At 36.1% G+C, this 24,885-nt stretch overlaps 3 protein-coding genes across 11 annotated transcripts; all 3 read right to left on the bottom strand.

Annotated features, from left to right (window-relative positions):
• Window positions 1-102: 102 nt before the first annotated feature.
• On the bottom strand, window positions 103-8,789 carry LOC140837010 (uncharacterized). Its single transcript, XM_073202974.1, has 15 exons — window positions 8,269-8,789; window positions 7,928-8,025; window positions 7,739-7,839; window positions 7,553-7,631; window positions 7,361-7,421; window positions 7,181-7,227; window positions 7,005-7,097; window positions 6,829-6,919; window positions 1,703-1,751; window positions 1,369-1,485; window positions 1,135-1,282; window positions 959-1,051; window positions 798-866; window positions 367-409; window positions 103-267 (listed from the first exon to the last, which is right to left on the bottom strand). Exons 1-15 carry the CDS (start codon window positions 8,324-8,326, stop codon window positions 167-169), a joined length of 1,248 nt encoding a protein of 415 aa, XP_073059075.1. The 5' UTR covers window positions 8,327-8,789; the 3' UTR covers window positions 103-166.
• A 1,289-nt stretch (window positions 8,790-10,078) lies between these two features.
• LOC140836978 (xylose isomerase-like) lies at window positions 10,079-14,620 on the bottom strand. 6 transcript variants are annotated; one of them, XM_073202900.1, is made up of 21 exons: window positions 14,442-14,620; window positions 13,845-13,932; window positions 13,628-13,738; window positions 13,378-13,452; window positions 13,158-13,287; window positions 12,982-13,073; window positions 12,808-12,858; window positions 12,572-12,648; window positions 12,441-12,495; window positions 12,266-12,367; window positions 11,964-12,015; window positions 11,792-11,837; window positions 11,650-11,705; window positions 11,419-11,470; window positions 11,249-11,328; window positions 11,095-11,165; window positions 10,972-11,012; window positions 10,797-10,896; window positions 10,641-10,712; window positions 10,449-10,526; window positions 10,079-10,365 (listed from the first exon to the last, which is right to left on the bottom strand). In XM_073202900.1, the coding sequence occupies exons 1-21, from the start codon at window positions 14,471-14,473 to the stop codon at window positions 10,330-10,332; spliced, it is 1,497 nt and encodes a 498-aa protein (XP_073059001.1). In that variant the 5' UTR covers window positions 14,474-14,620; the 3' UTR covers window positions 10,079-10,329. The 6 variants fall into 6 exon arrangements, with proteins under 6 accessions (XP_073059001.1, XP_073059020.1, XP_073059037.1 ...); XM_073202919.1 differs by having other exon boundaries at window positions 14,463-14,488; XM_073202936.1 differs by having other exon boundaries at window positions 14,308-14,446.
• Window positions 14,621-16,215: 1,595 nt separating this feature from the next.
• Window positions 16,216-22,778, bottom strand: LOC140836955 (nucleobase-ascorbate transporter 6-like). 4 transcript variants are annotated; one of them, XM_073202881.1, is made up of 15 exons: window positions 22,545-22,778; window positions 22,224-22,387; window positions 21,310-21,407; window positions 21,035-21,208; window positions 20,399-20,499; window positions 19,943-20,018; window positions 19,697-19,756; window positions 19,312-19,496; window positions 18,104-18,200; window positions 17,779-17,865; window positions 17,359-17,417; window positions 17,175-17,266; window positions 17,001-17,078; window positions 16,752-16,912; window positions 16,216-16,642 (listed from the first exon to the last, which is right to left on the bottom strand). In XM_073202881.1, the coding sequence occupies exons 2-15, from the start codon at window positions 22,327-22,329 to the stop codon at window positions 16,424-16,426; spliced, it is 1,593 nt and encodes a 530-aa protein (XP_073058982.1). In that variant the 5' UTR covers window positions 22,330-22,387; window positions 22,545-22,778; the 3' UTR covers window positions 16,216-16,423. The 4 variants fall into 4 exon arrangements, with proteins under 4 accessions (XP_073058982.1, XP_073058989.1, XP_073058975.1 ...); XM_073202888.1 differs by having other exon boundaries at window positions 22,561-22,778; XM_073202874.1 differs by having other exon boundaries at window positions 22,224-22,441; window positions 22,545-22,777.
• Window positions 22,779-24,885: the final 2,107 nt, after the last annotated feature.

Genomic DNA, 24,885 nt, shown 5'->3' with positions numbered 1-24,885 from the left:
TATCTTCATAGTGGCGAGTCCCTAATGCTACAAACATCAGGATGATATTGTGCATTTCATTTATTCCATCAATTTGTGACCATAAAAATGTGGCAATAACTACTTAGAGATCCTATAAAGAATTAAACCGAAATGGCAAAATTTTCGTACTTGAAGTGCCCAGATTTTAGAGGATGATTTCTTCACGAACACTAACATTTAGAGTCTTGTTTGGAAGGACAATGCAGTTGACCACTGCAACTTCATCTTCCACTGAAACCGATTCACCTGTTTTGAATATATGTTCGTTAGTCGAGGGATCAAGATGGAAGATGAGCAAGAAATCGAGTATTTTGACAGAGAAGGGAAATATCGTAGTGAAAATACCGAGAATCGTAACTCCAAGCTTCTCGTTGTAATCTCCTGCACCCTGAAATTCGAATATAAAGGTAAAGGATAAAGTTACCTAATAATATTTAGTTTATGGCATATATGGGCAAATATTTTATTTGCGACTGTTTATGTAATATAAAGGTAAAGGATAAAGTTACCTAATAATATTCAGTTCATGGCATATATGGGCAAATATTTTATTTGCGATGGTTTATACAAAAACCGTCGCAAAATTGTCCAAACCGTCGATAACACATGATTTTTTTGTAGTGTATTTAATCCACCATTTTCTATCTTATTAATATGTTCTTATATAACTCCACTTCCTGAATGATATATAGATTGACATAACTAGTTATAGGTTGACTTAACCGGGAATCCCGCCAAATTGGTTAATATCAAGGTTAGAGAGACTGAGAGATTACCTGTACTCTGGACCACCTTCCAATGGAAGACTTCCAACCAACAATTGCATGAATAACAACCGCATTTTCCTAAAAGTCATCGAAGAAAAATTTGTTCATCAAAGAACCAACGGCACAAATATAGATCATATTTCCAATCCAGTAGTTTCAATAATCAGTACCTTGATTTCAACATCATCAAGAATAATGCAGCGAACAAGTCTTACACCAGCTGCTATTCGAGCATTGGCTGAGATCGAAACGTTTGGACCAATCTGTTGATGTTTACGGTGAAGAACACAAAATCAGATCATATCATATTTCACAATTATAAAACCCGCCACAAAGAATATGGAACCTTCGCTGTTGGATGAACTTTTGCAGATGGATGAATGTATACATCGCCCGAAATGGTAGCTTTCTTGGTGCCATCTCCACTTGCCAAGAGATGTGGTGAGGTAAACCTAAACTGGGCTAGGTATAAGCCTGAACATTTCAGAGACATTCTGAAAAAGCGAGAGGAAATTTTTTAAGAAGGAATCAATAAGATGTAAGATAGTTTGGAAGAACGAGTATCTAAAATTTTGTTCACCCTGGTGTTTTGATTTGCTCCCAGAAGTCCAAGGTTTCATATACATAAAATTGTTTCTTCCCAGCTAGTGGTGAAAGAATATCTTGATCCAATCTTACAAAATCAGTGGGAAGACTCCTGCAGATGAACTTGTATGAGAAACAGAAGTAGACCAAACTGATAAGTTAGTTAACTGCACAGATTTGCATCATTGATCCAATCTTGCAAAATATGTAGTAGTTTACGAGGATGAATTGGCTGGGGAGATTTGGTCAACCGAACAATTGGATTACAGTTCTGTCAAGATTCTAATTATTATCTTATATATTATCTTATAGTGTTGTATGTATTCTACCTGTTTGCAGGTTGAAGTGCTTCAAAGCTGGATACACGCCTCAAAGTAGCTGCAATAAAAAACCGAACACAAGCTTCATGAGATGTAAAAGCATTAACAGGAAGATATTAAACTGGAAGAGGCAATATAAAATGTTTCATTCATCTTAATTGTAGAATACAACACTAGTCTATTTATATAGTAAATTACATGTAAGATAGAAGCTAACAGATCCTAGAAATACTCAACAATACTAACTAATCCTAAAATATCTCAACAAGAATAACAATAGCCTAGGATTTAGGATTTCACTAGACTGTGTCAACACTCCCCCTCAAGCTGGATGGTAAACATTGTACATCCCAAGCTTGTCGATCAGTCTTTCGAACATAGGTTTGAACAACGCCTTTGTTAGGACATCGGCAGTTTGTTGAGATGTAGGAATATACGACACTTCAAGTATCCCCTTATCAATATTTTCCTTTATGAAATGTCGATCAATTTCAACATGCTTGGTACGATCATGATGGACCGGATTGTGAGAGATAGCTATGGCAGCTTTGTTGTCGCATAGGATAAGTATTGGATTTTGCTTCTCTATTTTCAGTTCTTCCAATAACATTTTGATCCAGAGGGCTTCACAAACTCCAAGAGCTGTCGATCTAAGTTCTGCCTCTGCACTACTCCGTGCAACTACTGATTGTTTCTTGCTTCGCCAAGTAACCAGATTTCCAAAGACAAAGGAGCAATAACCAGATGTGGAGCGTCGATCATTTGGGCATCCAGCCCAATCGGCATCAACAAATACTTCAACACACCTCTTTTCTTGCTTCTTAAACATGAGGCCCCGGCCCGGGGTGCCCTTCAAGTACCGTAATATCCGGATGGCTGCGTCAAGATGACATTGGTATGGTGAGTGCATAAATTGGCTAATGTAACTCACCGGGAAGGATATGTCTGGCCGGGTGTGTGAGAGGTATATCAATCTGCCGACTAATCTCTGAAATCTCCCCCTGTCGACAGGTGTATCATTTGGTTTTACCTCGAGTTTGATGTTTGGATCCATGGGTGTATCAGCCGGCCTGCAACCTGACATTCCTGATTCAATGAGTAAGTTAACCACATACTGTCGCTGTGAAACACTAATTCCAGACCTGTTGCGAGCAATCTCCATCCCGAGAAAGTATCTCAAGTGACCGAGGTCTTTCATTTCAAATGAAGTTGACAGTTGCTGCTTAATTCTCTTTATTTCAGTAATGGCATTTCCTGTGATTATTATGTCATCGACATAAACAATCAGAATAGCAATTCCATCCTTTACCCGATGATAGAACAAAGTATGATCACAGCTAGCCTGTTTGTACCCGAGAAGTTTAACTGTGGTGGAAAATCTGTCGAACCAGGCTTTCGGAGACTGTTTCAAGCCGTAAAGGGCTTTCTTTAGGCGGCAAACCATGTTGTTATTTTCCTGACCGTGGAAACCAGGTGGTAGTTCCATGTAAACCTCCTCAACGAGATCGCCATTAAGAAACGCGTTCTTGACATCAAGTTGATAAAGTGGCCAATCCAAGTTAGCTGCAAGAGAAAGTAACACTCGGATAGTGTTGATTTTGGCGACCGGAGCAAACGTTTCTTGGTAGTCAATACCATAGGTTTGTGTATATCCCTTAGCCACAAGCCGGGCTTTATACCTGTCAATACTCCCATCACTTTTGCACTTGATTGTGAACAACCAACGACACCCAACAAGTCTCTTGCCATCCGGTCTCGGAACAATCACCCACGTCCCATTTTTCTCGAGGGCTGTCATCTCTGCAAACACTGTTGTACGCCATTTTTCATCTCGAAGAGCGTCATCAATGGTTGTAGGAACGGGAGAATCTGATAAGTTAGAGACCAAGGCTCGCAATGGTTGCGATAAGTGAGAATATCCCAAAAAATCCGAAATAGGATGTTTAGTGCATAAACGAGTACCTTTGCGGTGGGCTATCGGAATATCCAAATCTGTCGCTTGGTTGGTGTCTGGATCAGGTGTCGGGTCAGACATGGGCTTCGCAGGTTCTGTTTCCTTGAGCTTTCGTCTACTGTAAGTTGCTGCAATGTGGTCAATAGTTCCACGATGAGGCTGTATGCAGGTTTCAGTAAGTGGAGTAGACGATTGACTATGATTTGGGTGAGAACTGACTGGCGGATTTGTTGGTATACTGGGAGAAGGTGAAGGATTTTGTGGTATGAAATGTTGTGGCGTAATTTCAGGAATTACTGGAGTCGCCGAAGTGGAAGGAGATTCTGAAATTAAATCGGGCTCCAAGGACGGGTGAGGTACCTGATTTTTTGTGATTTGAGGTATGAGATCTTGTTGGAGCGGAGCTGGCTCCCAGAGATATTCACAAAAGTTTGTTATTTGTCTTGGAGAACAATTCGGATCTGGTTCGAGATTATGAGGTGTAATGGGAGTTGAGTGCAAAGTATGAGGATAGAATGATTGTGTTTCAAAGAATGTGATATCCCGTGAAATAAAATATCTTCTTTTGGAGGGAGAATAGCACCGATAACCCTTTTGTGTAGATGAATAACCAACAAAAATACATTTGTGGCTACGGGGATCCAATTTAGACCTGGAATGGTCATGAATATGAACAAACACAGAACACCCAAACGTACGCAGTGGAAGATCAGTGAATATTTGGGACTCTGGGAACGATTGTTTTAGGGTATTTAACGGGGTTTGGAAATTTAAAACCCTAGAAGGAAGTCTATTGATTAAGTAACAGGCTGTTAAAATAGCATCGCCCCAATAGATTTTTGGAACATGGTTTGTGAACAGTAGAGCACGAGCAACTTCTAAGAGGTGTCGATTTTTTCTTTCGGAAACCCCATTTTGTTGAGGGGTATCAACACATGAACGGTGATGAATAATGCCATGTTTGGAAGTGAATTCGTTAATAGATGAATTGAAGTACTCGGTGCCATTATCAGATCGAATGATTTGTATTTTTGAATTAAATTGAGTAAGAATCATGTTGTAGAACTGCTCAAAAATTTTCAGAACTTCAGCTTTGTTATGGAGAAGAAAAATCCAACATACACGAGAGTGATCATCGATAAATGTAATAAACCATTTCTTATTAGAAAGAGATGAGACTCGTGAAGGACCCCACAAATCACTGTGAACAAGGGAGAATGGCTTAGATTTATGATAAGAATGAATGGGAAAAGGTATGCGAGTATGCTTAGCTAGCTGACAGACTTCACATACAAACCGATCACAAGAGTGAAATAATGAAGGAAATAAATGTTTTAAATAGGAGAAACTTGGGTGACCAAGTCGTTGATGAAGCAACCTTATTTGTTGGTGATGGGATTGTTGGGTAGAACTGTGGATCACGTGGCAGCAGCTAACAGTAGAGTCAGCCTTTAGAAAGTAATATAAGCCAGACACCTCAGCAGCACGCCCAATCGTCTCCCCCGAGGCCCGATCCTGAAACACACACAACTTAGGTGAGAAGTTTGCAGTACAATTGGAATCAAACGTAAGTTTGCTGATTGATAGCAAGTTGTAAGTCAGTTGAGGGACAAACAACACATTATATAACATCAGTCGGGGACTTAATGAGACAGTGCCAATACCGATAATGGGAGAAACTGAACCGTCAGCCAAAGTTACGGATCTAGATCCATGGTATGGTTTGTATGATGAGAAAAAGGTGCGAACTCCGGACATGTGTTCGGATGCACCTGAATCAATAATCCAAGACTTACCAGAGTTACCAGGGTCGTTTACCGAGGAAGAAGTACCATGTGCCATTAATGAAATTGGGGTGGAAAGTAATTGGCCAAGCTGATCAAGCTGTGCTTGAGAGAAAGTTGCAGTGGATGGTGGTATTGTGTTGTCAGCTTTTACTGTTGTAGCAGGTTTGGTGGACTCATTATTGCGCTGGCTACGTGGCACCCAATCAGCTGGTTTGCCATGGAGCTTCCAGCATGTGGCTTTAGTGTGATGAGGTCGATTGCAATGTTCACACCACAGCTTTGGCTTACTTGATCCTCGAACAGCCATGGCTGATATATCAGGAGTGGTGACACCAGGAAGGGGTGAGTCACCAAGCATAATTCGTTTCCTCTGTTCTTCTCGACGGACTTCGGAAAATATTGCATCAATGCTTGGCAGAGGCTTGACACCCAGAATTCGTCCTCGAACATCATCCAGTGATGGATGTAATCCGGTAAGGAAGTCATAGGTTCTTTCTTTGGTCAGTATTTTATGATAGATCTCTTGGTTGACCGCATCGGTCCAGGCAGGTTAAGTGAAGAGATCGAGTTCTTGCCATAGTTTTTTTAGTGACACAAAGTACTGGGTTACCGTGCCATCCTCTTGTCTCAGATTCCGGGAGCGAGTTCGGAGGTCGAACATCTGGTTCGTGTCTTCAAGATCTGAGTAGGCTAAGGCGACAGCCTCCCAAATAGCCTTTGCTATTGGGTAGAGGAGGTAGATTTCTGCTATGGAGTCATCCATAGAATGAAGGAGCCAGGCCATAACCATGGAGTTCTGGATATCCCATGCTGCAAAAGAGGGATCAGATTGGGTAGGTGTTGGAATGGTTCCATCAAGATATCCAAACCGTCCTTTCCCGCGGATAATAAGTTGGACAGAACGAGACCACTGTAAGTAGTTCCGGCCACTGAGTTTAAAGCTGGTAATTTGGAAAGGGAGAGAGTTGTCGGATGTATACTTTGGGTTGGATATAGCCGAGTCCAAAGATGCATCATGCGTCCCTGATTTTTCCATAAGAAAGCTTCAATCGGAAAATACTTTTAATGCTCTGATACCATAAAAGCATTAACAGGAAGATATTAAACTGGAAGAGGCAATATAAAATGTTTCATTCATCTTAATTGTAGAATACAACACTAGTCTATTTATATAGTAAATTACATGTAAGATAGAAGCTAACAGATCCTAGAAATACTCAACAATACTAACTAATCCTAAAATATCTCAACAAGAATAACAATAGCCTAGGATTTAGGATTTCACTAGACTGTGTCAACAAGATGTCTTGGTGGTATTGTGGCGAAGATAGATAAAATAAGTCGAAAAACAGAAAGGTAGGAAATTATCAACAATCTAAGTTATTAAGACTAACCTCTGTCTTTTCGTTGAGTGGATACACCTTGAATAGCCGTAAAGATATCCGGGGTAAATATGTACACACCACAATTAATGCGGTCACTCACCTGTTTTCCAAAAAGAAAGGGCAAATTTTAATGCATCTCATAGAAGATGTGAGGGTGTCAGTTGAATTTCAGAACTTTTACTCACAAAAGTTTCAGGTTTCTCAGTGTAATGCAACAGCTCATTAGTATCAGGATCAGCCACAAGTTCCCCAAACTGGCTAGCTGACTCAGGAGAAACCTGTACGAAAAAACGTGGGAGCACATCAGTAACATGAAAAACAAGTTTTGCGCTGATATAATTGAAAAAATAAACTCATCAACCTCGATAACCAATATTGTTCCAAGCCCCCCGTATCTTTTGTGGGCATCTGCAATATAAACCCTCAGGCCTCAACATTAAGTTCAACATTCAAAAAAACTTTCTATTGGAAAGAGAGACTTATTCACATGAATGCACAGAACTCTAATAAACAGCAACGATGAAAACACAGAGACAAATACCTAGCATCTCAGGCAATGGAAAACTGCAACAAACATCACAGTTCAGCAAAACTATGTGAGACTGCCAGGTGAATGACACAGAACAGTATTATGATAACACAAACAGAAATCTTTGTTCTCTAATTTTTCAACAACATTGATGTTAACTCCCCATAAAAGTATATAATATCAGACAAGTCATAGTGTAACAACCGGATTGTCTTCCATGATCAGATCCCTAAAATTATGAAGTCCACCAGCAGAACCATGTGGCTTGTCCTCCCGCAAGTATCTGATGCCAGAAAGATCAACAGACAACACCATCAAGGATAAATATGGACAAGAGTAACTATATAAGCTTGGAAAATAAGAAAAATTATATAAAAACATAGATATTACCGAATGGGAACTTTGAGCTCATTAGAAGTTGAAGATACAAAAAGCGCAAATTCACGCTCCTCATAGAAACCAATAAGATAGACCTGTGCTAGATTTGGGATCTACAAAAAAATTCAAATAAGCCAGTTACTCTCACACTTAGCATATCGCAAGCTTAGATGATCAGTAACTTTTGATAGTATTCCGCACCTGTTTACAAGCAGATATTGGATGATTAACCATCGGTTGTCCAGCCAAAGGAAACAGGGGTTTTGGAATATTTAATGACAATGGTCTGAATCTGGTACCTGCATCCCCAGATCCATAGTTGAACATCAATTATGAATTCTTACAGCACAATATTAATTAAGATCAAAAGGGCCATCTTATCCGAATCAAAGATCCAATTACTACACTAAGAACTTTCGTGGTTTCAAGAATTACAACGAAATTACATAAAGTTTCAAACTACATCATCTAGAGAAATCAATACTCGCTTCTCAACAAGAGCTGAAGTTCAATGCTAATGTTAAACGCAAAGAATCACACACCTTTAGTGGGTCCTCCCACCATGATCACAGCAACAATTCTCTCTTCCGAACTCCCCATTGATCAGACAAAGAAACGCACGACCCCAGATCTCAAGTTTTCACTTTTCAGCCTTTCTAAATGTAGCAAACACCACCAGTTCTCAACGTCAGAGCCTGATAACAAAAATATAAAATCTCTCCAAACGACTAAGAACTCTGGAACCAATGATGCGCGAGGAAATAACTCCAGTCCAAGAAAAAGGTGGAGAGCAACGAAGAGAGTGAAAACTCAATAGCAAAGAATTCGCTTCAGAGAATATGCTATTTGGATCCAAATCAAATGGTCCGCACTACACCACGAAACTTGTACAAAAAAGGACAGATTTTGGATGGATGAATGAATTAATTTAAGGAAGACAAGGTAGGATGAAGGAATTTGGTCAACATGACAATGGAAATTAGGCAATCCCCCTACGATTCCTGCCAAAATAGATCCGATCAAACTACCTACAATTTCGTTTTGGTGGTTAATGGACAGTTTTTTCACTACTCTCCAATAATAAATTAAAAAGATTTTCTTAACGTTCCAAAATAAAAAAATTAAATTTCATGACACATGTATTTAATTTAGGTCGTTTATAAAAAAATATATTATTTTTTATTTTAAAAATATTATTTTATTATAAAATAGACAGAATTGACTCGTTTCACGAGAAAAAAATATATGAGATCGTCACTCAAGAGATTTAGTCAAATTAAATACCTCCAACTTATCTTTCATTATTTTTGCAAAAAAATCTTTTTTTTTAACTTGAAACTAAATTCTTTTCTTTTTAATAATTGAATTTTAGACATAAAATCTCAAACTAAAGTTTTATCATATAAGAAAATATATTATAAGAGCAGTATTATCTAACAATTAATTACTCAGCTAAAACGTTTTTAGAATGTAAATAACATCTATATTTAATTCTGCTTTTCAAAAAATATTCAAATTATTTACTTTATATCATATTTAATCAGATGTCCAATATTTTACAATTTTAAAACATTTCACATGCCCCAAAAGATCAAAACCATTCCCTAAAACATAATTTTCATATTATCGATAGATTGTAGCTCGTAAGATACAAAAATACTTATTAGTTTATCGATAGATTGTAGTTCTTAAGATACAAAAGTAACCAAGTTTGTCAAATTTTAATACACTATTTTTGTTTTTTTTTTGTTTTTTTTTATCTTAGTTATCTTTCCCGACATAACACCAATGTAGCTATGATGTCGCAACGCACAAGAGGGCAGAGGCCGCCGGCAATATGTCTAATTTTTTTTTTTTAAAAAAATACTAGGACAGAGAGTTTACATGATCTCGAATTCAAAACTTATATCAAATTAAAACATTATATATCACTAAACTTAAATTAAGATGATAGATGTTATTAGGTCAATGGCCCGTAGCCTATACCTTATTTATTTAGAGATTAAGAGATGTTTGGAGGATATAACATTTAGGCAAAAATTTGTATGAGACAATCCCACAGGTCGTATTTTATGAGACAAATCTTTTATTTGGGTCATCCATGAAAAAATATTATTTTTTATACTAAGAGTATTACTTTTTATCGTGAATATTGGTAAGATTGGTCCATCTCACAGATAAAGATTCTTAAGAACGTCATGTGCTCACATGGAAATGTTCGGACACAAACTAAAAATAAATAAATTCAAGTATGTGTGTACAAAAGCTTGTTCTAAATATATTGTTGTATCAGCTATTTTAATTTTGTGTTGCGAAGATATTTCGGATTTCTTTTTTTTTTTTTTAAAGAAATTTAATTGAATTGATGTGTTCAATTTTTTTCGAATATTTAGTTCAAAATTCAGAAGGAGGGTGGCTAAATAGTGAAAACTGGATCACTAAAACTAAATACCAAAAAGCATCCAAAAGGAAAACTCTCATCCCCATGCATGTATCCTAACTACGTTGATACTAATTGAAGAACATCGACTTCCACTTCCCGACCTGCCTTATTTTTAAGGAAAAAGGAAAAATTAACAAAGCTCGTCGGCCTCCTTAACGGCTTACAGGGCAGCCTGGAAGATCATCTCAGCCAACTCCTACAGAATTGATTCGAAAACATGCATAAGGAAACAGCCCTCGAATAAAGTCGAGTGAAAATGCGACGAGTAATCTACTGTACCTGCTTAGCAGAAGCAACCACGGGTTCTCCCCATTCCATGGCTTTCTTCTCCAGCAACTCAAAGTCAGTTTTTCCAGCCTGTGCACAGTATAGTTTACATTGTTTAGAAGTGGAAAGGTACAAAACATGACCCAAAAACTAAAAACAAAAGAAAGCAAAGAAAAGATGGATGTTAAAACAATGAATATTGACCTCTATTTGTGCCCCCAGTTCAGAGTCAAAACTTTGATACCTCTTGCGAACAAGCTCAGCAAGGGAACCATCCTGTTTCCAAACAAGTATACCAAAGTTTAAATTTTAGGGGAGAATAATACATAAATATTTGCTCACGGGTAATAATGATATCACCTCAATTAACTTGGCAGCATTTCGGAGCCCACGAGCCAAAGTGTCCATGCCAGCAATGTGAGCGATGAACAAGTCTTCAACATCTGTGCTTTCTCTTCGCCTGTTAACATTTTGAAAAATATTATCAATCTGTGAATGGTAATGGTAAAGCAATGAGAAGTTGAAGAAAACTAACAGTTTTGCATCAAAATTGAATCCTCCCGGTGCAAGTCCTCCCTGTGATGCACGAAGAAACACGTAACTGCATATTTATTTCATTCAAGGCATTGTTTTACAGAAAGTTAAGGATTCTACGTACATTTTTAATAACAGTGAGCATAACTGATGTTGCTTCTCCTACATCCATCATAAACTGGTCTGTATCCCAACCTGCAGCGTTGAAATGTTATGCATTTGACGACTTATCGATCAGGTAAAATAGCATAGAGTATTTCATCGTTGCAGCAACATACCAACTTGAGGGTCGCCAGTGTTTGCATCAATATTCCCCAGCACACCGTTGATTCTTGAAGTCTCGAGCTCGTGATGACAGCTGGAAAAACAAAGAATAATATTACATGGAAACAACGAACTAGTTGGTGCTCAGATTAATATAAGAATACTCAAAGAGAACATGAGAAACCTGTGACCAGACAGAGTTGCATGGTTGCACTCGATGTTAAGTTTAAATTCGTCTGCACAAGGGACAGAGGTAAAAACATGATTATTTCTTATCGAAAAGTGCCAAATTTAATAAATTCAACCAAATAAGAACAGGGGAAGAATATAACATCTCAGTCACGAAAATGAATGCCAATTCGACACACCAATCGGTCCGCCTTGTCGATAAATCTAAACGACTAAATCAAGTTACCTATCAATCCATATTTTCGAAGGAAATTAGCAGCTGTTGCTGCGTCCCAGTCGTACCTGCAATTATCAAGGTATGTCACATAAGCTGAACATTTATTATAACAGCAGCAATTCTTAAGTGCATGATAGTTAACAAAACATACTGATGCTTTGTAGGCTCTTGGGGTTTTGGTTCAATAAGAAGTGTACCTAACCCAAGCATCCGTATTAGATTCACAGGAACACATAGGTGACATAGATAAAGGGTTTAATGAAAAAACACATGCATAAATTTTTGCATAGTGTAAACAAGATCAAGGTAGAAAATATAGGCACCATTAAATCCAATTTTTTTCTTATACTCCACAGCTGCTTCGAAAAACCTTGCCTGCAAAAGGATAAAATAAAAATTATAAAAACATCGGAGAGAAAAAATCAGAAACACAGCTGGGATTGGTATCACTAATATCAATTAAAACTTAACAAACTTTAAGTCACTAACTAAATTACAAGCAAAACATGTTACTAAAATCAATTGCAACTTAACCAACTTTAAGTAAGTCACTTACAAAATTTTAACATCTAAGAAAAGATGTAAAAACAGAAAAGAAAAACATGAAATAAATTAATGTTCAGACCATATGATCGAGCTCTCTTTCCATGTCTGTGTTCAAAAGAGATTGATAGCCCTCACGGCCACCCCAAAATACATAGTTTTCTCCACCAAGATAATGTGTAACCTGTGATGCAAGGTAAAGTACATTGAGATTGAAGGAACCGTAGAGTGCAAGTAACATATCCAAGATTACTGACCTCCATGGCTTTCTTGACCTGTGCTGCAGAGTATGCATATACTCCTAGTTCAGAGCTGGATTGTAACAAGGTTTGAACATTAGTTGAGCTCAATATCAATTCATGACTTGTCAATTTTAACCTAAAATTACCTAGTTGCAGCTCCGTGCATGAACCGGGGATGGTGGAACAACTGGGCAGTACCCCACAACGGACGAATCTTCGTTCCCTGATGATTTACATGAAGAAAGGGGGGATCAAAAGGCAGTTTAGATAGAGATTTATCAAAGTGTGCTACAGGAAAATAAATTTTAAAAACATAGTCACGATAATGTGATAAGATAGAAAGTACTAACTACTAACTCCTCTTGATAAGCACAAAAATTACCTGAAGCTCCTTGGCAAGAGCCACCACTGCATCCAAGTTAGCATTAGTTTCCTGCAAAAAGTTAAGAGGAAATGTACAGCCATTTACAAACTAATTAAAAAAAGAAATAAAGTGGTCTCCAGACTCCGAGTATTACAAAAATCTATAACATGTAAATTTCCTGCACTCACAAACCTTGATAGTTTTACCAGCTGGAGATATGTCCCGATCGTGGAAGCACCATCTGTCTACGCCAAGCTTGTTTATGAACTCAAAGTTTGCTCTCACTGAATCACACATTTAAGTAATAGTTAAGCAACTCAGTTTCACATATTATCACAATTCCAAAAATTTCACTGCAAAATACTAACATCTTCTCTTAGCCATAGCCAAAGAATCGGTGCCATCTTCCCATGGCCATATCTTCGTTGGTGCTCCAAACGGATCACCCCCAGTTCCACGGAAAGTATGCCAAAAGGCAACACTGAATCTCATCCAGTCCTACAGAAAATTTACGTTTTATGGGTGCCCGTTAATATATTTCCCCCAAAGGTGCTTAAATATAAAAGATAAATGGAATGAAACTCTCACCTTCATCTTTTTCCCAAGAATTTCCTCCTCCGCATTATACCATTTATATGCGAGATGATTCTTGCTGGAAGGACCCTACATCAGCAAAAGGTTTCAAGGCATAACAACATTAAACAAAAGTTAGCATACAAAATATATAGCAATTTAAACCACCATTCTAGCGAATTTAACCATTATAAACTTCATCAACAATCTATAAGAAGTAAAATCAAGAAGAAAAACATGAAATATGCACATCTGAATTCAATACCTCATATTTAATCTTCGGAATACCTGGGAAGAACTCCCCTTCCCATTCACCAGAACCATTGGCACAATCACTCTCAACATCTGCAGGACACATCGGCGGTGCAGCGGCAGTCTGCGTTCAATTCAATTCAGTCTAGAATCAAACCACAACAGAAATTCTTGCATAGACATGACAGAAGAGTAAATAACATTTATAACCCAAAAGATGGAATTTTTACCACTATATTAGCGACCCCGTTAAGAAAAAGAACCAATAACAAGAAAACTGCACTCTTCATTTGTATCGTCGTGAGCAGAAAAAGGTCTCTGCAAACAGAATTTAGAGAGAGCTAATCGATAATCCAACTCGAATAGTTCTTATTCTTAATTTTTAAGAAACAAAAGTAACAAACTTCACAACATATATTAGTTCTTCTTTTGTAAAACTTATATCTTCGTCAAAGGGACAACCTCAAATTAAATTTCAAAACCAACATCAAATGCCATCATTCTTTTATTCAATTAAATCAATCACAGGTCAAATAATTTTCTGAGGGAAAAAAGGCACACACCCAGTTATAAAAAAAATTAAAAAAATCAAAGAAATAAATTCCAACAAACATCAAAGTTCTCCCAACCCAGTAAACTACGTATCACCTAAAACCCAAAAAAGAACAAGAGACAACAAACCCAATAACACACCAAGAAAGACGAATCTTCCAGCCAGAACTTGGGCAGAAAACAAACTTGTCAGAGAAACCGTTGTTAATGAAAGAGATGCATGTTTTATAGGGGCTGATGAATTTGCTAGTAGTCTAGTGATTTTCTTGTATTACAATTTAAACTTATTTGGGAACCCATATTTCATGGGATTTGACGAGATTTTCGGTTTCGTATCGCAGCTGAGCCCACAGGGCTTCTTGCACCCCACACGCCGATGAAATAAAAGCGTGGATAATCTTGAACTGATATGGCGACTATCTCCATGCCGAACCGGATATCCCCGATTAGCGCGTCATTTAATGCAAATTTCTATCTATATTTCAGAAGATTTGCTAAGATTTAATTTAATGAAAACAAATTCTTGAAATTTAAGAGGAGTTGATTACTTGGTTGGATAATAAAGTTACGTTCTTTGGGTTTTATTATTATTTATATAAGATTAAGATAAAAACTAGTTGTTGATATTCATAGAAGTAATAAATTTTTGTTCGTTAAATTATTGTATATAAAATAAAAACTAGTTGTTGATATTCATAGAAGTAATAAATTTTTGTTCGTTACATTATTGTATATAAACAATAGTTGAAGATAATTTGATCATATATATGAACTTAAAAATTAGATAGGTCGTCAAATATATGTTCGAATTGATGTAGTAGGTGAATGTTGGGTAGGTCTCATGTGAAACCGTCTCACGGATCTCAATCTGTGAGACGGGTCAACCCTACCCATATTCACCATAAAAAGTAATACCCTTAGCATAAAAAGTAATACTTTTTCATGGATTACCCAAATAAAGATCCGTCTCACAAAATATGTTCCGTGAGACTGTCTCACACAAGTTTTTGCCGTGAATGTTTGATCAATGATCAAAACTTTGATTCTTCTTCTTATAACCAACATCTTCTCAGGCTAGCGTCTCGTACAAGGCTTGTCCAGTGAAATTTATTTGATTAACATGATTTATAAGATACTGCGTTAGTCTAGAAGGTATCTTGTCCAGTTCGGTTTTTATGTGACTAACGTTGTTTTCAGGATACTTCGTTAGTCTGGAAGGTAGCGAAGGCAGATTTTCATGTCATTTAAAAAATTTAACATTTATGAGAGGAATTTTAAAAATAATGGTGGTGTTTAATCTATTTTTTGTCGTACAAAATAGTATTAACCAAGCTTTACATAGCTTTTATGCAAACTAATGATTACTTTCCGTTTATTTATACAATTTAAAATAGTTTACGTAAAATGTCACTAATTTTAAAAATTATATATAGACATACACTGCATTTTTCTTTATCATTATCATTAAATAAATATTCAGTAACATTTTTTAGATGGGATTTTAATCATATAGATTTTTAAACTTCGTTTCAATTCCTAATTCCTTTTTATATACATGTCAAACACAGATTACCGGAAAATAAAAAAATTCGAAAAAAATTGTAATCGAAATGTTGCAAAGTATATTTTGTTATCTAACTTTAATCAATTATTATTTTTAAAAATAACATTTTGCATATTCTTTAAAAAAATGATTGATTGATCAGATTTATTTTTCTAAATATCTTATATATGACTTAGAAAGATGGGGTTGCATTACCAAGAACTTTATATATTATTTTAATTCAATGTACTTTTTTTATTAATTGAAAAAAAAAAAGATTCAATCCAATCATCATTGAGTAGCATGTATGAATTGGGGGCTCAACCTAGGCTAGGAGTACAAAAAATGCAACAAAATGTGCCACGTGTTTTCGATCCTAGGTTTTTTTTTTAAGGAAAAAAAAACTTTTTTGTACAAGTTATTCTTGCAAATCATCTTGTATGATTAATATGCGACGTGACCGATTTTTAGGATTTTGGACATAGTGTTTTAAATATTCATAAAAATCAGATAATTTTTTTGATTAATATTAATATATATCATACATATAATATGTCTGTGTGTCTACCAAAATCTGGTGGTAATACACGAGCGTATACACATGTATGCCAATTTGGAAAGTGAAGAGTAAAGATCCTACAAGCACATTTTCTACTTTCATACAGAAAACTACGTTACCAACCGAGGAAGATTCGACGTTTTGAAGACATAGCGTCACACAGATGGGAAATATTTGTTAAGATGGAAAGGAAGTGAATAGAATTCCTCACTTCTTGGATCGGACTTGAATGTACGGAATTTATCCCACCAATTCTTGCCCCTATCTTTCCTTATCTGCCCATCCTTCTTGTGTAATGTGTTGTCCAAGAAATATGCAAGAATACCAGCAACAAAAGGTTTCGATGAAAAGGGTACGTTCACGATGTCGTTGAACTGGACCACAATCAGAACAAGAAAAAAGAGTTAAAAACAGGGTGGAAAAAGTTGTTTGTCTAAGCCAAATTGTTTGTGAGAAATTCAGGAGCTCAGTGCTTGTGCGTACCCATCGACCCGATGTGTGAACAGGACCATATGTGTTGATGGCAGTGTACTCCTTGAAGTACTGGGGCACAGACAAGCCCAGGTAAATTGAGAGGCCTAGTATGAATTTGGTCCGGAAACTGTTGAGGTTACAGAACTGGAGAAAACTTAAACCAGCGGAACCTGTGACAAGAATTATGACTTTGCATTTACTGTACAAATCTGGGTAAGGTTTCATCTCAGAGCAAACTGTAGGATAATACATGCATACCAGCATAGGCAAAAAAGAGGCAGTACAAAGCAGCCACAATAGGTGTCGGTATAGAAGCAAAGACTGCTCCAAATTTTCCTGCAAGAGGATAAATTATGGCTCGTCTAGAGATGGGATAGATTTAGAAGAAAGTGCACATAAATTTCTAAAAACGAAAATCTGAAAGAACTTTACCAAGAACAGAAAAGAAAAGCATGAATACAGCAGATATCTGCACTACTCTTCGACTGCCAACACAAGTCATCGCTAACAGGCCAGCATTCTCACTGCACAGGTGGAGAATAAAAGTTGTATCACAAGTTGAGTCTGAAACTCGTAAACTCAAAAATCAGGCAGAGATCAACTGCAAGTGTCTTACATGGACACAGATGACCCATTTGCAGTTCCAAACACACCAGATAACAAGATTGCAATGCCCTGCAATCGACATGACAAACCTTGATTTTATTCAACATTAAAGTACATATTTATCCACATAGCATACAGTAAAGATCTTTTATTGATCGTGATAATCCTGAAAGTATCAGTTAAAATGTATAACAGAGCTCATTCAAAAGTTCTCACAATCAAAACAACTGAGACTGTTTGGATGTCAGATGTGATTACTTATCTTAATCACATTATGAACATCTTGACATCCCGTAAATTTGGGGGATATTTTACATTTTTTATCTTGCTTATATTCACGGTAAGCTCGGTTACACACCATTTCAAAAGCTGTGACAAGAAAAGACTGATAATGGTGTTTCTGTGGAGATACTAGAATGCTGTGTTTTACCTGCCACCCTACACCACGGCTGAGAATAGATGGGGGCAAAGGGGTTGCACTTGCATATCTGGACACAGCAATAAATCCACCAGTGGACTGCATTTACCATTTGAAAACAGTGAAGAATAATGAACTTTACAGTCAAGCAAATTCAAAGCAGTAACAAATGCAATTTTGCCATTGCATTTTCAGGAGACCATAGCACGCCTCCCATCTAAGAAGGAAAGAATATAGCACCGAAAGCAAAGTGAAGCCATCCAATCTCTTTACAATCCGAACGAACGAAACAGATATGGACGTCAATAGTTAGCGGATAAAGGAGAAGAAATCAAACCTCTACAAGAGCAACAAATGCGGTCATCATCATGGCAAATGCTTCACCAGCATCAAATGAAGGTGCTCCCCATTGGAAGGGATATGGAACTCTTATCCTGCATACACAAGCCCATCATGGTCATCACATTTCATTGCCGCCAATCCATCATTTGTGGCAGTAACACTTGATTATTTTTTCAAAATTGCATTTTTAATAGCAACTGAATCCAATGCCACATTAAGAATCCTAGAGCTGTTGGCCATGGCCCGACACTCGTCATTTGTCAAGCATGAGTTTGATGGTGTAGATCTAGAAGCATGGACCATCAAACTTATATCAATCTGAAATTCAAAGATTATTTATAAACTGTTTTATTCTATAACTGTAAAGTCTAGTGGATCTCTTATTGACTTAAGAACTAAGAGACAATCCACGTATCTCTATTCAGGTATAAGGATCTGCAATTCCATACAGAAATATACCGAAACAATCCAAGTGGGAAATTCATTATGGAAGGTCGGAAAAGAGTGAACAAAAAACAGTCAGCATTCCCCACATATTTCATTTAAGAAATTCATAGGAGATTATATGACAAAAGATCAAGTAATTTCAATGGCAAGTCCTCTGGAAAAACAACTGCATGACGTAAACTGGTATTGACCCTCATTCATCCTCCCCACACCGTGAGTGCATCGACCGTTGGAATAGCATAAACTGGTTGGCTGAATTTTGTCATTTATATCAAGAGACAAATAATTATTTAGATAGTTATATATTTAGGAGAGAACTCTTCGGCCTGCAAGGCATGATTTGATTGACCAAAGTGGCAATTAAGTAATGTAGAATGTGTAATCGGTCTACATCATCCTGCACTTGTATTGACAGATAACATCATTTTATTTGTTGGGAAAATAGTTATAACTTATAAGACATCAATTTTTTATTAAATTATAAGAAATCAATTTTTTTATTAAATTTGGAAGTTTATGACATAAATTCCAAAACAAGCATAAAATATTTAACTTTTTATGCAGGTGACATTATTTAATTTCATGGAAAATCAGTTTAAGAACACATACTTTTTTCTTTTCATTTTTTTTTTTTTGCATGAAAACATATTACATTAACAAGTCAAGAGGTCATTGTTTACAGTACATATTTCACAACTAAAGTGGGGCACATGCACAACAGAAATTGTAACCATCATCAAGGAGGTCTCGACATACCATGGAGCAGCACTAATTAGTCCAGCACGGTCCGTTCTACAGCTGGTTTGGGTTTTCATGGGCTTTCCATTGTAGGCACCCCCCACAGTTAATATATGTGCATAAATCCACACAATTGTCACTGAAAATAAAACTGCAAAGCGGTCCACAATATTCTTTCCTCGGTGCACGAAATGGACCAAATACTGGAATAACAAAGAAAAGTTTTTATAGCAAATTACACCAAACATACTGTAACAGAAAGTAAAACTAATTTTGTGCTGATAGTTTTAGCCATAAAATTGGACACCTAAACAATGAACTTTATCAAAGTAGCCGGAAGTGGAATTGGACTAGTCATATTAGGAAAATAAACATCAACAAAAGTTGCAATTTGAAGTGTTACCTGAGAAAAGAGAACCAAAATTATGAGCTGTGGCAACCCTATCTCGACACAGTTGGCAACCTAAACCACCAATTAAGTACATCAAATCCCCAACTGTTAATGACAAAAAGTAAGGAAACACGCATATGACATAACATACACAAACACAAACACAAACACGCACAAAAGAGCAGTGAGGTGGTGTTTTTTTCTTTTTTGGGGGGAGGGAGGGTCTGTGGGGAGCGACAAATATAGGCTAGCATATACCCCAGGGAAACCAAACTCATAGAGGCCAAAACCAGCAAGAGCCACCAAAGGAACAGCAGAAAGTGGACTCAAAAACCTGCCATTTTAGACGAATTAAATGAGTAAAAATTGATACACTATTATGAATGAATAGCCCTTGAAATGTGAATTGTGTATATCAAAAAGAGGCATCTATTTATCATCAGTTTCATGGGAAATAATATATATATTAATTGAAGCTAGGTAAGGTAATTTGTGACGGATCAGCCAGCTAAAACTATGACAGCATTTGCTCGATGGAACTGATCTAGCTTAAGATTAAGTTATGCACACAAGTAAACTAGCTTGAGTTAAAAATCGAGGATGAAATTTTGACTTGATTTTCATTTTCTAAAAAAAGTTAATATGTCTTCAGGTACTAAGCTTTGAAAGAATTGCATCAGGATAGGCATATATATTATGTAACATAGCTTTAACCTGACAATGTTACGCCAAAGACCACTGAAACCGAGAACTATTTGAACTGTGGAGGCAATAATAAATGCACCCTGGGTGGCCCGCATTACCTTTTTAAACTTCTGCAAGATAATTCAGATAAATATTAGAAATTTTTTTGTAAAAGCAAATAATGGTAGTTTGTGTAATTCTCTTAGAATTCTGTCTGTCGAGGAATATAGCAAGCCTTAGCATGTTTGGGTCTAGAACTACATTAGAGAAAAAATCCTCTTCTGTTTGGCTGTAAAGTAAACTTGAATAATTTGGTTGCACAAGTATTCAGCATATCATTGCTAATCGCATTTTTGCATTTTTGTCTCATATATCCATTTATATGTAAAACAGTTTTTTTTAAAAAAATCAAAAGAAACAGGATGAAGAAGAGCAGCTTCTCTTTAACAAATTTTTTTATCCAAAACAATTTTGATTGATTTCGCTTTTTCCATTCCTCAACAACTCATGGATCCAAACATGGTTGATGGTATTAAAATGCCATGAGATAAAACTGTCTGATGCTTGTAAAGTTTATAAAAGAAAAAAGGCAAGCACCACAGCACAAGGGTCAATGTGCCCCACAACATTTAGAAGGTACAAAACAAATAAAATGATTGTACAAACCGATATAGGATCTGGGTCGCTCCATCTACCAGACAAGATTATGGATAATGTAGGAGCAACAAAGGTATATGAACCTCCTATTACAGCAGGTAATCTGGTACCAAAAGATGTTTGTAACAGAGTATTTAACCCAGCAACAAACAACAAAGTCTGGATAACCTTGGCTTTCTCTTCCTGAAGAAATGCTAGTATGCATAAGCAAATAATACGCATACAAAATCAAGTAGAAAGAAACTTCAAATGATGAAAATCATATAACCACTCTGATGACATACATTTCCTCCCCCCATTTGCGGAACCAGCACAGTGGGTATGATGACTGTTGTGCCAAGCATAACTATATAATGTTGAAATCCAAGAAGGATGGCCTCAGCTGCAAAACGGTAACCTCACTCTGTCAAAAATTCCTGTTCAAAAGCATTTATAGAAGCATTTGGATCAAAATTAAAGACATTAAATAACTGATTTAGCATCCTAAAGGTCATAAATCCACGTAAAACGGCCAGGATATTCTTGACCAATGCTAGAGTTGGCACTGTATTATAACCAGGAATTGAAATATACTGAAAAGCATACTAAACCACTGTTAAACCATGAGAAACATCCAGCATAAAAACATACTGATTCTGGTAAGTGCAAGCACCAGTTTTAAAAAAGTGATTATAGTTCAAGCATATAATCCTCAACTCTAAAGCAAATGGAAGGAACGTTTGAACTGCTAAAAGGTGAAGTTTAAAAGAAAGCCTCCTATCATTCGGAAGGGCAGGAAAAGGAAACACCCGCGACTTTAAAAATCTACCTCAGAGAGTGCAAGAAAAAGGCCGATAAATAGATTTCACGAGAATCAGAACGAATAAGTTGCTACTAGTTGACCAGGCAATAGAAAATGCTTACAACATGAACAAAATAATATAGATTGCGAATTCCAGGCTCCACCAACATATTGACTAATACTTTCTGCCGAAACCTATAGAATATTTGGCCCAATTGTATGCTACCCTAATAAAGATGGTAAAAGAGATGGAAAGCTGAAACAAATTATTACTCCAGCCAAAAGGCCAAAAAGGGGAAAAAGACCAGCATATCTGAATGATTCCACAATCACTTTGTACTAACTTCAGAATAATAAATTACGAAAGAAAATACTAAAAACAGTAAAGAAAGAGTAGCAAATTCAATGGAGACTGACGCCATGGAGGAGGGCTGGCAATACAATAAGAAACATTCGGAAGCTGATCTTTTGGCGGGTGTGGCGCCGGCTCAGCTGCCGCTTTTGGTGCTGCTGCACCTGCCATTTCTTGCCCTCTTTCTCTCCTCTACAGAATAACACTATCCACGCGTCTCAAGATAAATCTAGCGCAGGAAAATGCAAACAGCCCACAATCCGCAACACCCCATGTCAAAATTCTTCGAAAATAATGCATCAATGAAAGAAAATGCAAAAAATATGAGAACCCCAGAAGAAGAAGCTCAAACAAGCATTCTAGATAACAACTGCACAACAACTCACATGTGATGTTACCCACCACAACAAGGCAAACTCGCCACTCCTACGCTTTCCTAGTACGTACCAAAACACGCAAAAGAACTCGATTTTTTTTCAATGCAACAGAACCCAATACGTGTAGCAAGATCGTGAGGGAGAGCAATTTAATATTATTTTTTGAAGTGTGTGACACTTATCAGTACGAGTAACCTGTCGGCAAGAGATAGTTCCACAAGAACACATTATTTGCCACTTTAGTCAATCAATAAAAGAACTTGCTGGGTGCTACTGCTACAAGACATGCATACGTGACCTAATGTCATTTGCCAAAATTGCGAAATTTCTGCATTAACTTTGAAAGAGTGAAGTGAGTTCACATGCTTATCCCTGACCCACACATCGGAGAATAGTGTGTAATTTAATTCATATAGGTATTTATACGATCTCACGAATCTTTATATGTGAAACGGTCAACTCTATCGATATTTACAATAAAAAATAATACTCTTAGCATAACAAGTAATATTTTTTCATGTATGACCCAAATAAGATATTCGTCTCACAAAATACGACAACCGTCTCACATAAATTTTTACCTTTAATTTAAAAAGATTTGGCATAAATTAAAAATTGAAGTTATTTATTTATCTTTATATTTATTATGAAGTGAAATTTATATATCTTTTCAATGATATGATATTATTAACTTCAAAATTAAAATTACTGCTATTTGTTGTTAAATTTTATCCAAAAAACATTATATCAATGATTTTTCTGAAGTCCCAAAAATCATGTTGAAGGACCACCATTATTGTCAAGCTTACGTCTCCCTCAACCCATCTGGCCTCCTCTCAAGCTCATATGTCTATCCTCTCCACTGGAGTCCTCTCAACTGTGTTACATGAAATATTTGAAGCACGGTCTGCTTCGAGAGTTCATCACGATTTACTGTGAGCTCTCATTTCTTACGTGTAAATATCCAAATATTCTATTTATATGGTTCGATCTAGACTATAACTATAATATTACGTATTATACATTGAAATTAAGAAATCTCTAAAATGATATAATATTTTACAATTTAGGTATAAATCATTGTAAATTTATCAAAATTAATGAAGAGAAGAAGGACACGCCATAGGTCGATAAAGTGACACTTGTTGGTCATGGCCGGTCCCTCGATTAATCTCGCACTTTCCACTTTCAAATCATTTTCTTTCCTTCGCTCTCCCTTTTTTTTGCTATTAATTTTCTTGGACACCTCACCAAGTCAACAAATTTATATAGTTACTAAATTATTAAGCATGAATTTCATACATTTTATAAAACTATAGTTTAATATTTTTTTTCCTCATTCAATATGTTAGCCCTGCTCAATTCTAAACAGAGGACCCCTGCAATTCTCAAAAATCAAATTAATCAATTTTATTGTTGAATATCGGGAATTTTTTTTAAAAAAACTTAAATTAATCAACGCGAGATAAAATTGAAACGATTAAATAAAAATGTGCTTAAAAGAATATTTCTTCTCTTAATTCAATTTATTTTAATATATAGTCAACATTACATTAAACTAATAGACATTTTCATATTAGACACTTAATTATAAATAAATCAAGTGAGCCATATTGACCTTTTGTGGGTTTGTTCTCAATATATATTTGTTCTTTTAAAAAAAAAACGCACACACACACACTCTAAATTATTTTTCATCATTTTTAATTTATAATGATAATCATTATTTTTAACAATTTCTAAAAAATGTCGTATTATTATATCAATTTCTAACATCTAACTAAAAAAAAAATATTTTTAAAATTATCTTACCATATATTTTTTCACGTAATTTGATATCTAAGAATAATAATTTTAATTTTTCTAAATAAAAAGGAATATATAATTTGTGTAAAAAATATTTCCCCAAAAATCGCCAAGATTGAACCAAGGAAGCTCAATTTTTTTCCCGGCACAATCTTGGTATTCTGCCAGATAGTTACGTCTATAACCCTCCAAATATTGCTGCTTCTGTTACCTATTTTGAATTTCTGTCTGATAATTATACGAAAAAAGAAACATGTCACCATATTTTATTCCCTCGTTTTCTACTTTTTGTCACTTCTTTTCATCTCTGTCTGATTGAATCCCACCTTCTTCCTTTTTACATGATTTCAAGAACATGTTTCTTTGAAGGGTTCTATCACGACTTAGATTTTTCCGACAGTTAATTTGTATTGGGTAGAGAATTCTATTTAACATAAAGCCGTAAAAAGTTGTGTATCAGATTTAAATATTGTTTCCTATATTGTAATACCTAGGGACAAAACGCAACGGAATAAATAACACATAAATAAATAACTTAAACCAA

The sequence above is a fragment of the Primulina eburnea genome, chromosome 1 (genome assembly GCF_022965805.1).
Source record: "Primulina eburnea isolate SZY01 chromosome 1, ASM2296580v1, whole genome shotgun sequence".
NCBI classification, from domain to species: Eukaryota; Viridiplantae; Streptophyta; class Magnoliopsida; order Lamiales; family Gesneriaceae; genus Primulina; species Primulina eburnea.
This window is presented reverse-complemented; position numbering and strand designations above follow the sequence as displayed.